Below are 14,086 nucleotides of genomic sequence, written 5' to 3' on the forward strand. Positions count from 1 at the left end.
TCCCCAGGGTCTACCATCATTGTGAGCTCTACCCTCATATCCTTTGCTCATGGGTTTGACGTTACACTGAAATGAGGGCACCTGCCAGCTGTGATGGTGGCCAATGCACGACAGAGGAGATGCCACACTTTCCTTCCAAATAGACCAGTAAGAAGCTATTAGGTGGCCAGTTGTCTCTTATGGGCTGAGATGCATGTCAACATTTGCTCTGATGCTTGTTTGTTTCTGTAAAACACGTTTTTAATTATCCTAATGCTTTTTTTAAATGTTCTTTGTTACAGAAGAGGAAGAGGAACAGGTGCCTACCGATGGAGGTACATCTGCAGAGGCCATGCAGGTGCCACTGGAAGAAGAGGGAGATATGGAAGAGGATGAGGCAATTAATGATGAGAACTACTTGAGCAAGAGACCGTTAGAAAGTCCTGAGGCTGAGGAATTTCCACCTGTGAAACGGCCAAAACTATCTGTTTCCAAAGGGGACACCTTGGACGGAGCTTTGGAACCACGTGAGCCTCTTAGCTCAATAAATACTCAAAAAGTACCACCAATGCTTTCTCCAGTTCATGTTCAGGACAGTACAGACTTAGCCCCTCCTTCACCAGAACCACCAATGTTGGCTCCCATTGCAAAATCGCAAGTGCCAACCCCCAAAACTTTAGAGGCAAAGCCGTTTGTACCCAAAACAAAGTCCAAAACAAGTTCTCCAGGACAGAAGACAAAATCACCTAAAACTATGCCCTCGCCAGTGGTAACTGGAAGTCCCATACGTTCACCAAAAACTGGATCCAAAGAAAAAAAGTCACCAGGTCGCGCCAAGAGCCCAAAAAGTCCTAAAAGTCCAAAGGTTCCTGCTCATGTTCCCCAACCACCTGTGAAGCCTGAAACGCCAAGTAGAACCCCTCTGGCTGCATTAAGTGACAAGATAGGAAAGGAAAACATTCAAGTAAAACAAGGACAGACGCCACCTGAGCCTGCCACCAAGCCAAATATTGAAAACCAGACTAAGAAAGTACCAGTAATGGACAAGACCATTGATGATTCAATCGATGCTGTGATTGCTCGTGCATGTGCAGAACGAGAACCGGACCCCTTTGAATTTTCCTCTGGTTCCGAATCAGAAGGGGAAATTTTTACCAGTCCTAAAAGACTTTCTATTTCAGAGACTACGACTCCTAAACCTTCTGTTTCTGCCAATAATGCAAATAAGGCAGGAGCAACTCCAATACCTCCCTCAGGTGGGACTTCAAGTTCAGACATTTCATGGACAATGGATGACTCGATTGATGAGGTCATTCGAAAGGCAAACATGGGGACACCTTCTAATCCACCTACCAACTTCCCTTATTTCTCCTCTCCTTCTGCTTCACCGCCAACTCCAGAACCTCTTCTCAAGGTCTATGAGGAGAAAACCAAGTTGGCTTCATCGGTAGAAGTGAAAAAGAAATTGAAAAAGGAGCTGAAGACAAAAATGAAGAAGAAAGAAAAACAAAAGGAAAAAGATAAAGAGAAAAACAAGGAGAAAAATAAGGAGAAGGAAAAGAACAAGGAGAAGGATAAAGACAAGGAAGGAAACAAGGAAGCGAAATTTCAGTGGAAGGAACTACTCAAAGATGATGATCTTGATCCCTACAAATTCAAGCTAAAGGACTTTGAGGATACTGACACAAAAGTAAAGTTGAAAGATGGCAATACCAAAAAAGAGAGAGAAAAACATAAAGATAAAAAGAAAGAGAAAGAGAAAGGTAAAAAAGACAAGGATAAGAAAGACAAAGAGAAACTTAAAGATAAGGGTAAGGAAGATAAGATAAAGACTCCATCAGCACCTCTTGTGTTACCTCCCAAAGAAATGTCTTTGCCCTTGTTCAGCACACCAACTGCCATGAGGCTCCCCAGCATGTTACCTTCCTTGTCTCCAATGCTTCCTGAAAAACTGTTTGAGGACAAAGAGAAACCAAAAGAGAAGAAGAAAGACAAAAAAGAGAAGAAGAAAAAGAAAGAAAGGGAGAAGGACAAAGAAAAGGAAAAGAAGGAGAAGGAAAAGGAGAGGAAAGAAAGAGAAAAGAAAGAGAAAGAAAAAGAGAAACACAAACATGAAAAGGTAAGCTGTTTAGATGAGTTGAGATGGCATGCTTGCTTGAAAAATGCACATGGATTCCTGTATTTGCTGCTGAGTGTTGTTTAAGAGCTTTTAGGAGATGTGTGATTACAGGTTTGGTATTTTTTAAAAATAACAGCTCCAAGGAAGAGCTGTCCCCCAAGAGTTTCAGGGATCGTCCCCCCTCTTTGGAAGACAATAGAAGTTCAATTTTGTGAATTTGAAATGTGAGATTGTCCTTCTGGTTTTTCTCCACTTGCTTTTCACTTTGAAAAGCTGGGGCTCAGGCGCAACAACAGCACACACACAACAAATGTATGTAGTGTTGAAATGCACAAATTTTGTTCTGTACATTTCCACTAGTAAGGCCAGCAACCATATACCTTCCATATAAACTTTACATTTAATTTCTAAGAGTCTACTGTTTCAAAGCTTGTAGAAGTCTGTAAATTACCAGGTAGACAGAAATGAGGAGCAGACTGCCTTCAGATAAACAAGTTCACCAGTTATCTCAGATGTTCAGAAGAGCTGCTGAATCCTCTCTTAGCAAGACCGCCCCCTTGTTGCTCCAGTTTGTTTGAAGGAAGAAAATTGTTTTCAAATTATGGTCTAAATGTTCAAATGTCACCTTTCATTTTGAGTCTTATGCTTGAGAGAGAGAAGAGGAGAGCTAGTTTTCAAGTGGGTTGAGCTCCTTCCACTCCTGTAACTCTTACTGATTTACATCAGCCGAAGATAATTTCTTCTTTCCAATATCACCTAATCTTGAGAATATGTTTAATATTTAAGAAATGAAACCAGCGTATTTGCATGTTATCAGATTTGAAATCCCTTTAGAAATGGCTCCCCTAATTCAGGGTTTGCTCTAATTTTTTGTCACTTCACCTTATAATATGCATGAAATTGTTAATGTAAAAAAAAAGAAGAAAAAAAGAAGAAAAGAAAGAGATTGTCTTCATATGCGATAACCTTGGATACAGGATTTCCTAAATCTCTCCTTAGCATTAGGAAGCACTATGCAAGTTCTGGTTTTACCAAGATGCTCTTTACATCCTGCTTTGAGTGTAATACACAGTTCGTACAAGCTCAGATTTGGGACCTTCCTCGCTTTCCTTTTTTGCCACTGTGCCCTGTTGTGCTACCTGCTGGACTTGAAACAAACTGCTGATTTCAAAACTTGACATATTTTTTCAGTTGACAAATGGTTTTTCAGTGCAGAATCCGGGTGATCTGGAGTACTAATATTTACCTGCTGTGGATGAGTCGGTGATCGGCAGGGTGGTGGTCCAGTTGTCCATGTTAATTTAATGTCTGGTTTTAGACTGCAGCAACACTTTCATGGATTCCCCATTTTGTCTGTCTGCCCTTCATGCCTGAGATTTTTTGTCAGTATTCCACTGAGAATTTCTGCAGAGATTTCTTTTTAAGTTAAATATGTGTGTATATAAAATAAAGACAACGAGTTGCTTGTTTTTCATACATTCGATTTTGCATTTCTCCTGCGAATCTCTATATCTAGTTTGCTTTAGAGCAGTATAACAGACACACAAACAAATACAAACTGGTAAAGCTTTGGTATAGACTGAACATATATATATTAGGAAAAGGAGTTCAACGGTAATAAAAACTTGGACAAATTAAATTGACAAAGCTGCCCATTACCTTGGCAAAAAGTCCCTGTCAAAAGATAAACTTTAAAGCTAGAATGCATGAAAGAATCCCCCGTTAGAATTAAAATTTAAACTGATCCTTGATAGATAAGCTTTTTTTAAATCCACCTCTTTGCTGCAAGTCAGGATTTTAAAAATAAATTTCCCCTTTAAATCTCTTGAGCGATTTTCATTTTTTGCAAGGCCGCACTGCTGGTGTCCTGGAAAAATGGAGAGTTAGAGCTTTATCAGTTGGTGCCCTGAGGTATGTGGCAAAGAAGCTAAATCCTTGAAGATTAGCAAAAAAAATGCAGCACATGGCAATAAGGGGCTTATATGACTACTAGTATTAGTTCAGGTGAAAGAAGTATTGCTTATACATAAAACTGGACAAATCCACTGACAATGTATTTTTAGTTAGCTACAAAGGAGTCTTATATTGCTGGACTTTACCTCTTTGGTGATTTGGGAAGCTTAGTAATCCACTGTAAATGCTCTTCTGCTGGCCCCAATTCCCAGTATTACTCCAGAATGCTGCTCTTTCATTTTAACCCCTAAAAGTACATGTTTCCTTAATTTAGCTTTTAGGTCACACAATGACTTATTTAGCCAGCAGTTGTGCTGTAAGAGCAAATGATCAAGTTACTGCTCGGACACTTCACCTTCCTCGGCACGTCCACTTCGGAGGCGTAGGCGCAACCTGAAAGATGAGTTTGTGGGCTAACTGCGGTTTCAGCTCTTGATGGCCAGCAGAAAATACCAGATTTCTATTTCTAATATTGCTGTACTTAACAAAAGAGTGACTCTACGGTAATGTTTCCATTTTTCAGTATCGTTATAGTTATTACATAAGTGTGCATCCCATCCTGTTGGGGAATTGAAGCTTTTTATCAAGTTTTCCCTGTAATTTTGCCCCAAGCTGCTGGAAGAAACAGAACAGCAACTGACACTCTGCATAAATGGCAGAAAGCAGAAGCTGAAGGCTGCATGCCAGAAGTGTTCGGTGGTGGGACCGAGGAAGAGGAGCTTTTGCGTAGGGCTTGCCTGCAGCTCTGTGCTCTGCAGTAAGTGTTGGGGTGCTGCCCTTGGAGCCAGAAAAGGAGACAGTGAGCTGGGGCGCTGCCTTGCATGCACTGCCAAATTAAAAGCAAAGAGTAGAAGCAGTTACACCCCACTTCTACGATGGAGATTAGCGGGCGTGCTGTAGGAGTGACTGAGCAGCTCACGAGGCAGCTGCTGACCCAGTTTCAGCTAACCTTAATACGCTGAGATGTAAACTAAAGTAGTTGAGGAACTGCTTCGTGAGAAATGGAGCCATCCTTGCATCGGGGCAGGGCTTGCCAGAGCTGCCCCAAAGTAAACTGCCCTTACTCGTGAGTCAAAATCCTATCATCGATGTAGAGGAAAACTAGGATATCCAGGATATAACTGTGAATGCTCCTTGATTTTCCCTCTGCTCCATTATGCAAACCTTACACACAAACCCATGTTGTAGAAAGATGCTTCCTCTCCCCTATCCTTATCAAAGGATAAGATTTAGGATTGTCGTGGAGCCCAGTTTTCCTCTCACAGCAGACTGCGACGTTGGTATCTGAGCATAAAGAAGTGTGCTTTTCTTCGGCCGCATGAGCCCACACCACCGTTTTTTAGAACATCTTGGTGGTATACAAATAATAATACAAAAGGCCTTAATACAAAAGACGGATGACATGAGTATCTTTCTGTGCTGTGTGCTGGAAGTTAAGTAGCAGTGCTTGTCCTAGGAAGTTTTGTATTTGAAATAGGCACTACAGAAGGAGGAAGAACCTGCAGGAAAAGAGGTAAGATAATCTAAGGCATGTGCCTGAGCCTCCTGTACTCAGGGTTCAATTCCATGTCTCTATCCAGTGGACAACGCTACAGGTTAAGATTAAGAGACTTGCCTATGGAAAGTGGTAGTGAAATTGTTCCAGGCATTAGGAGCTCCAGAGGAAAAAACCTCTTGCAACACTCCAGGGGAATGACATAACAAAAAAATCGTGCTATATAAACAGAGTAGAGAGAGACCTGTGAAGTAGGCTAATACATATCCATGGAGAGCTTTATTGAAAAGCATGGTTAACTGTGTCAAAACAGAAAGACTACTCAGGCTGCAGCCCTTCTCTCTCTGGAGTAGACCTCTCCTGATGAGCAGCTCCGATTCTTTGGGCAAGGTGCGTGGCACGGGACTTTGTCATTACCATTCCTCAATGGAAGTCCTAACTGAGTCCTCCCACTCTGGCCTGCTGTCTCCTGCGCTGCTTTCTGTGCTTTGAATTGTTTGCCCTCCCTTTCTTTATGAAAGCTTTTTAAAACAGATTTCTCCCACTGAGAGTTGCTTGGGTTTCCATTTAGTGTATGCATACTATTTTTGTCTCTTTAAGTTCCTGGACCAGATTCAGCTAAGTGGTTATTTTATTAAATATGATGATGCTCAAAATGAGATCAGCCTCCCTCTCTTTCAATATATACACACATATATAAAATATATATACACTTATATATATGGATATAAGTTGAGCAATTTGTGTATGGAGAATCATTAACAATGTCAACTGTAAAATCTGAGATGATTCTATACAGGTTTTGCAAAGCAGTAGCTCAATGGGAGTTGGTAATTTTGGCAGATACTGGTTCAAAGAGTTTAACGGCATATTCAAGAGGTCTAAACTTGCACCAGATACTGATGTTGAAAACCAGGTCATTTGAAAAATAGCCATTAGAAACCCCTCAGCCTAATTGCATTAAAAAGCAGTGGTTCTGTTATACCTATGTGGATAAGCACTTTCATAAGGTATTGAGTATTGGTGCTTGGAGTTTATTTGCTTCCTGTGTGTCTAATTTTTATTCAAGAGGGTCACAGTACATTTATGTGATAAACCTGGGAAATAACTGAATTTAAATCTCAGAAAAAAGTGCAAACACCAGTGGGCACCTGTCAAGTTTGAGTACTAAGGTCAAAGCATTTTATGTCATTGTTTAGAAACACACTGGGGTTTTTTGTGTCTCTAGAAAAATAATAAATCGGGAAGACTTGTTAACAAAGTGTATGAGCAGGTACAAATGCAATGAAATTTCAAGTTGACTTTTTAGTCTAGAATTCATGTTTGTGATTTGCGATGGCTGGGAGCTCCCAACAAACTCTGACTGTCCATGCTACAGCATGAAGCGTGAGAGAGCGGTGATCAGTCCGTCATAGGTCTGTCTCATTAAGCCGATATACTCTATTTGGTTAACTCCATCAGTGCTTTCATGTAATTAATATGTTTTGGGAGTCTGCTTGCAGTCTTTGATTGATGATTGTGTTCCCTTGTACAGATAAAGGTGGAACCAGTTGTTCCGGCTCCATCACCGGTTATTCCTCGGCTGACATTAAGAGTGGGCGCAGGCCAAGACAAGATGTAAGTACAAATAAATCCATCTGCAAGGTGTATGCTTACCACAGTTCATCCTCTGTCACTTGTGTTAGCTCTTATTTTCAGTGGGAAACACATAAAGATTAGTGGCAAATGATATTCATACAGCTATGACATCTTTTGACCATTCTAATGAAAAATCAAGCAGAACACTTACCAATAGAAACTTTTTGGACATTTTGCCTTTTTTCTTCTACTCTCCAAGTGGGACCCGTCGTCTTCCGTCCATCCTACTGTGTTTCCTACTCTGTGCCTTTCTAGGGCATGGATTATAAGACTCCATCTAGACTCGTATGATGCCTGCAGTGACATTTAGTGAGGTTTCCGTAATGGACAGTTATCCCTACTGTAACCTATAGCCAAGTTTCATAATGCTCTTCAGCTAACAGTTGTTTTATGCTTTAAAACATAACAGTTGAGATTCCTTTATATGCATCTGTTTTATTATAACTGTTGATGATTATTCATGAGTGTACCTAACGCATTTCAAATGTTGGTTCATTAGCTCCCTAATTATTGGATGCTGTTGTACAAATAGTAGTTACTTTGTACTGTATGAGCATAAATAGGATGATCCCTATCCTGAGATCATACAGCATAAACAGGTGGCTGGAGAGGCTGGGGAAACCGTGCGTCACTGGGCTTTTTAGGCTGGTCCTGTGTTGTACGTGAAGGGTTTCTTTTAATCAGGTTTTTCATGGTTTTAATGGCGCAGAGCACACTTTCATGTCTGATGGTAAACATGAGCACCAAACAGATTTTTCTTTTCCATTCATCACATTAAATATCGCTAATGTAGTTGTTTCTCTTTTATAGCCATTCTGAACTAAATCTCCTAGTCGCTAATTTTTCTGCTTTATAAGTTAAGTGGCATTTGATGATTTGATGATTATTCTGGTTTTTTATGCTGTCCTACTCCTCCTCAGTAGGTAACTGTGAGTTTTACTGGTTTGAAGTTGCTTCAGGACTTCAGTCATTTCTTGGTTTCTATGGGACACCCCCACCCCAAATATCAGGGCTTTTTCCTGCTCTTCAACCGTTTCTGCTTTCTTCCTTTCACAATATTTGAGTGTGATCTAAAATTTCTGTGCCTCAGATTGCTGTATGAAAGCTCCAGCTTTCTCAGAGCAGTTGTCTGTCCTGCTGTGCATGAGTTGAATGTGCACGGCTGGACAGACTGTCCCTTTAAAGCCCACAAACCCATTTTCCTTCTTGAGGAGCTATGGATACTTTTAAACTCCTTTTTCAAGGACTGTACAAGTGTTTATATGGGGAAAATTAAGTCATATTTTCAAGGCAGAACTTCTAAATTAAAGTTCTGAAGCCATATTTTAGCACCGAAGAGTTGACTTTGCTTTTCATCTTACCTCACCCCAGCCTTTATTATACCCACAGACTTTTGAGAAGGGACTTCAGACTCCATCTGCTTGCTATAAATCATATGGGTACATCATCGTCAGCCCTGCCAGCCCGTAGTGGGTCAGAGATACTGACATCTTGTTTTATGACCTTTTGGGAAATCCGCTTCTATTCCAGTTTCCTTTGTGCGTCTTTAGTGGCACCTTGACCACCATCTGAGGACCTCAGGTGGTGTGATACTTAGCACGGCAGAGCCTGCAGTTTAAACCTCAACTCCAGGATGGGAGATACACAAAGCTGACTGTCGTGGTTTAACGCCAGCCGGCAACTGAGCACCACCCAGCCGCTCGCTCACTACCCCCCGGGGGGATGGGGGAGAGAATCAGAAGGGTAGAAGTGAGAAAACTCCTGGGTTGAGATAAAGACAGTTTAATAGGTAAAGCAAAAGCTGCGCACGCAAGCAAAGCAAAACAAGGAATTCATTCACTGCTTCCCATCGGCAGGCCGGTGTTCAGCCATCTCCAGGAAAGCAGGGCTCCATCACGCGTAACGGTGACTTGGGAAGACAAACGCCATCACACCAAACGTCCCCCCCTTCCTTCTTCTTCCCCCAGCTTTATATGCTGACCGTGATGTCCTATGGTATGGAATATCCCTTTGGTCAGTTGGAGTCAGCTGTCCTGGCTATGCTCCCTCCCAGCTTCTTGTGCACCTGGCTGAGCATGGGAAGCTGAAAAGCCCTTGACTAGCATAAACACCACTTAGCAACAACTAAAACATCAGTGTGTTGTCAACATTCTTCTCATACTAAATCCAAAACACAGCACTACACCAACTACTAGGAAGAAAATTAACTCTATCCCAGCCGAAACCAGGGCACTGACTTAGCTCAGAGTTTCTAGACAAATTAGGGGAGAATTAAACACCAGGGCCAAGATCTTCAGGGGCAGGGGAGTCCTGGAGGCAGCTGGTAGCAAATGCTAAAAAATGGTTGTGCTCCAGCTCTCTGCAGCATCTGTACTGGGCCTAGGAGGGGAACTTCATCTTCTCCATGTGGTGCTCATCATTGAGATTGCTTTAGGCTGCGTAACCAAATGAGGTTTGAGTCATTAGTATTCCATCTCTATTTGCTTACTGGATTCCCTTTTCTACCTTAAATATCTCCTCACTGCCCACCATACTGGCATTCTAAAGTTGTCCTGTTGTAATGGCTGTATCACCCAATTGCACCTTCTGACTGATGGCAGACAAGAACTTATAGAGCTTTGTAATAGCTTTTAGGATTTGTCATAGTTTTCCAAGGCAAAATCCAGGAAGAAATTTGCCGTTACACAAGTAAATATAGTTTGCGCCATGTGGCTCTGGGAGCTGTTTTGTGTTGCGTGTCGATCTGGTGTCTAATGCGGCAGGGCTTGCAGTGGAGCTGTCCTACTCTAAATAATACTTTTGCTTTCATCCTCAACAATTAATATTCAGCCTGAACTCAGCGTATTTTCGTTTTCATGTGTTGTGATCATTATGAAAGGGACTGGTGTGGCTCTGAGGCAAAGCGTTACATAGCTGTGTGTGGCTTGGACATCTGGAGTTGCCAGAAGTCTCTACGACCTCTATTTAAAGTTATTAGTTGAAAAAACCATAGCAGGATCATCAACCTTTTAAGTAGCTCGTAACAGACAGAAACAAAAGCTTTTGTGACGTGGTATGTTAAGGGAAAGTTAAACTTTTGTTTTATCTGTGTTGGTAACGAAGTTCAGAATATCTGGTAATTATCATATGGAAACATGTTTCAGTTAGCATGTCGCTGGAGTTTACTAGCATGGGATTGTTTGAGAATACCATGAATCGCCATGGAAAGGTATGAGAAAAGTTTTTGGGGATTCATAGAATCTGATGAGTAAAAACTAGATGGACTAACGAGTTGTTTCAATTTCCTCTGGTAGAGACAAGATCTGTTTGGAGGCTTTTGGAGGTACTTAAGTACCTATTCAACTGGAGGTTGGTTTGTTTTGGGGCAACTTCATATAAAACGTTGTCTTTAATGGAGTACTTACAGATCTTGGTGAGGCCACAGAGTCTTTCAGGTGTCTGAAGAAAAAGTGTCAGATTGATGGTGCTTGGAATGGAGATTCACATCACACCGTAAACACAGCACGACGACAGTAACAAGTTTGCTCAAATAGTGCAGCAGTGCTGAGGAAAATGCCTTTGCAGTGTAGCAAACAGTTTATTCTCTATCATTTTGCTTCTTGGCTCCTCTGCTTGGAGCAACATACAAAGCAGCGATGGTAGCGGCAGAGAAGTCTTCTTTCTTGTTTCTGTGAATATGAGTACGTGTTGCTCCTAGATTCAAAGTGATCCCTGCATTCGAGCTTGTCTGGTGTGCAAATATTCTTACAACACACATCAGTTCAAAAGAGACGGCTATTAATAACATTAGGTTAATAGACATGAAAAGGTACTGTTGCTGAAGGATGGAGAACCCAATATTGGAAAAACTGTTCTACTTCAGGTTTTTCTGCAAGTGTTTTAACTGCACAGTAAAACAAGAAGAAAGTAGATTATAATCAAAGCATTTCCATCTTAGTTGTAAACAATTACAGCAATACTTGCATGGATGCCACATTAGAAGAAATTTACTGGATTCCATTCTAATGCAATTAGGGCTAATTTTGTTCTTTAAATGAATAAAAGGTCAGCTAGTAAATCTAGTTTATCTCAAGTCCAGGCTTCAATAAATTGTTTTATTTAATTTGTTGTAAAAGATCTTATCCTTAATGGGCCTAGCTCTTATTAGTTTGCTTGGGTTCTAAAATATTTATGACCACCTTTTTAGATATGATTTGAATGATATGTTGGAAGGGTTTTTCACTGGGTTTTTTTCCACTCCAGTGTTATCAAGGTAGATTGCTAACTGAGTTAGTATAGGAAGGAACTAGAGATGCTATCTTTTTAAAAACAAAACCAAACAAAACACCACAGCTAGTATAGACTTTTAAATTTTAAATCAACTGCAAATGATGAGCAGAATTTAATGCTTCTATTCAATTGCATCATGGTTTCTTTTTGTCTAGTTATTTTTCCTAAGCACAATCATTTTTCACACACGTAAGTTTTTAAAAAGCATATCTATCGATGAGGTGTTGAGATTCCAGCTACTACTACAGTTGATATAAACTTCAGCAAAAGTGTGTCCTGTAATTTTCGATACATCAGAAAAATTTATTCTACATTTAAATACAGTTTTTAAGAAAAAACACATGGCTTCTGACACTAATGCCAGACCATAATGCAGCGCACCATTCACTGGTGCTGTTTCAGTGCTTCTGTGACTTAGAAGCAGGATATATATTTTTTGTGAAATCGGGTCCCCCAATTTACCTTAACATGTCGGGCTTTTGCTCCAGACTCGTACTGCATTCTATCATAGCTCTCCCATGAGCAGGGAACCTGGAAACCAGACATGAGAAGGGGAGAGACAAGTATTTTAACAGTGTTTAACTTGTAAACCTGACCTGCTGCTCTAATGAAGTTGCCCCTTGTCTTACATATTTTTAAAGTGAGTAGATATGTGACTTTCTCCAAAAACAAATCGCACACATGCTCAGATATGTGTGCATATGTGTCTATAAAAAATGTATATTAAATAACCTCTGGATTGCAAAATAAAATCCTAAAAGGATTAAGGGGTAGAAAAATTTTTGTTATCCAGATACTTAATTGACCCCACTAAAGGTTTTTATCGCTTGGTAGGATATTATCAGTCCAAGGCCTAACTTATGTTCGTTTGGAGGCTCACTCGACTGCATGATATCTCCATGACAAAAGCCACCAGCGTAGCTAGCTGACATCCTTTGTAGGGAATCTCAAAGCCAAGTGGCATATATATAGACCAAATTATTTTGTGACCAGTAGATGTGACCTCTCTGTGTAATATTGGTGACCCAGAAGCATACTTTTGGGACTAAGAGGACAGGGGAACCTGTCCTGTTGCTATCTGTTTTATTACCCCGAGTTTCTGTCATTGTCCATCTAAGAACTTCTATCACAATAAAGTGCTCATAGCATGTATTTTTATAAGTTGGCAAAATAGCGTGTGTCTGAAAAAGTGGAAGCCTGAAAGGAAATGTAGCTTGAGAAGATCTCCACATTGACACTATAACCCTACCTGAAACACAGCTGGACTGTTGGAGGAGTTTATTTTTCATAAATTTACAGGGTTTGGGTCATCACTGCTACTTGCTCAAGAATTCATTATTTTAAGTGCAACCACAGTTGGGCAACAGAATTGCAGTGAAACAGTTCTTTAGTCATACTTTTTGGAATTCTGTAAAACTTTATTATCTAACCTGCAGCATGCAGAGTACCACCAAGTTTATTATAGGGTAATGTTCTCCAAAAACAGATGCCTAAATGATGGATCTTCTATCTGCAACAAGCTTAATTTACCTAAGAGTTGAGCTGCAAACTCTCCAGAGGTTGAATTTTCTTGGGAAAACTACACACACACACAATCAGAATTTAAATAGGTAATGACACCAAGGGAGGAGAGAAGAAGGTGGTATTACCATCAATACGTTTTTTATTGACCTGGTTGAAGACAAGAAATTAGGCAAGGACTGTGTTGGTGTTCCCCTAAGCTCACTGGTGATCTGTAGTTGAAGTTCACTGGTGATCTGTAGTTGCTGCTGTAACATGAATATGTATTTTTTTGAACACTGCTCCAACTCCCTGGGAGTTGTGGAAAAAAAGCTAGCTAGCTAAGACAGGACTTTGCTATTAGCTTCAATTAAACTAGAATTCTGCCCTATGTAGTTTCCAAGAATGCATCTTATTTTTCCAGTATCTTCTTTGGTGGATATTCAAGGAGCTTTAATTTTTAATAGGGTTGTTCTCATATGGATAAATCAGACCGTGTGAAGAAACTTTTGAACTTCGGGTGCTATTTAGTGGAGAGCTACTCAGACTTTGATAATTTAGATTACTGTCTTCATAGTGTTTGCCCACAATAGCTGAATAATGGTGTTCATTAACCTCCCTGTGTAGGCATATCCAAATTGTTTGCCTCTAGCCTTGGCTCCCTATGTGTGGCTGGGGAGGAAAGGATTGGCTTTTTATTGACTTGTCAAGCCATAGATTTGCATTAGCAGCCAAGTAGCTCATGACCCATTCCATTTATTTCACTGTTTTGTGGTGGGGAAACAGGTAAAGGAATCCTGCTGGAAGCCCCTCCTTCCGCACATTTTTATGAATAAGAGCAGTGTTTGGAGCAGTTAAGGCACCGTGACCAAATCCTCTGAAAGACGTAATGCAAGCAGCATGGGGCTATTGTGGGACACAGCTGTGGGCGGTGTTGGTTACCCTGCGAGACGTTGCTTATTCAACAGAAAGCTCTGGAGGAGAACTTCTTGTGGAATTAAATAGGAGGGAAAAAGTGATACTTCAGGGAGAAAAATGTAGAAGGGTAAACCACTGTTTGGGAAAACTAAACAATAGAGTCCGGGCAGCGAAAGTCTGTGTTTATTGCAGGACTAATGGGTATCCCAATTATT

General features: G+C 40.7%; 1 protein-coding gene across 1 annotated transcript in view; it reads left to right on the forward strand.

The window, feature by feature from the left end:
• The first annotated feature begins 265 nt into the window (after window positions 1-265).
• The window catches only part of TAF3 (TAF3 RNA polymerase II, TATA box binding protein (TBP)-associated factor, 140kDa), a 28,526-nt gene continuing 14,705 nt past the window's right edge, over window positions 266-14,086 (forward strand). Inside the window, exons 1-2 of the mRNA XM_009576421.1 lie at window positions 266-2,098; window positions 7,081-7,163. Coding sequence (XP_009574716.1) covers window positions 266-2,098; window positions 7,081-7,163 — 1,916 coding nt within the window. The remainder of the gene's footprint in view (window positions 2,099-7,080; window positions 7,164-14,086) is intronic.

This window comes from Fulmarus glacialis, unplaced genomic scaffold, assembly GCF_000690835.1.
Source record: "Fulmarus glacialis isolate BGI_N327 unplaced genomic scaffold, ASM69083v1 scaffold45974, whole genome shotgun sequence".
Classification (NCBI taxonomy): Eukaryota; Metazoa; Chordata; class Aves; order Procellariiformes; family Procellariidae; genus Fulmarus; species Fulmarus glacialis.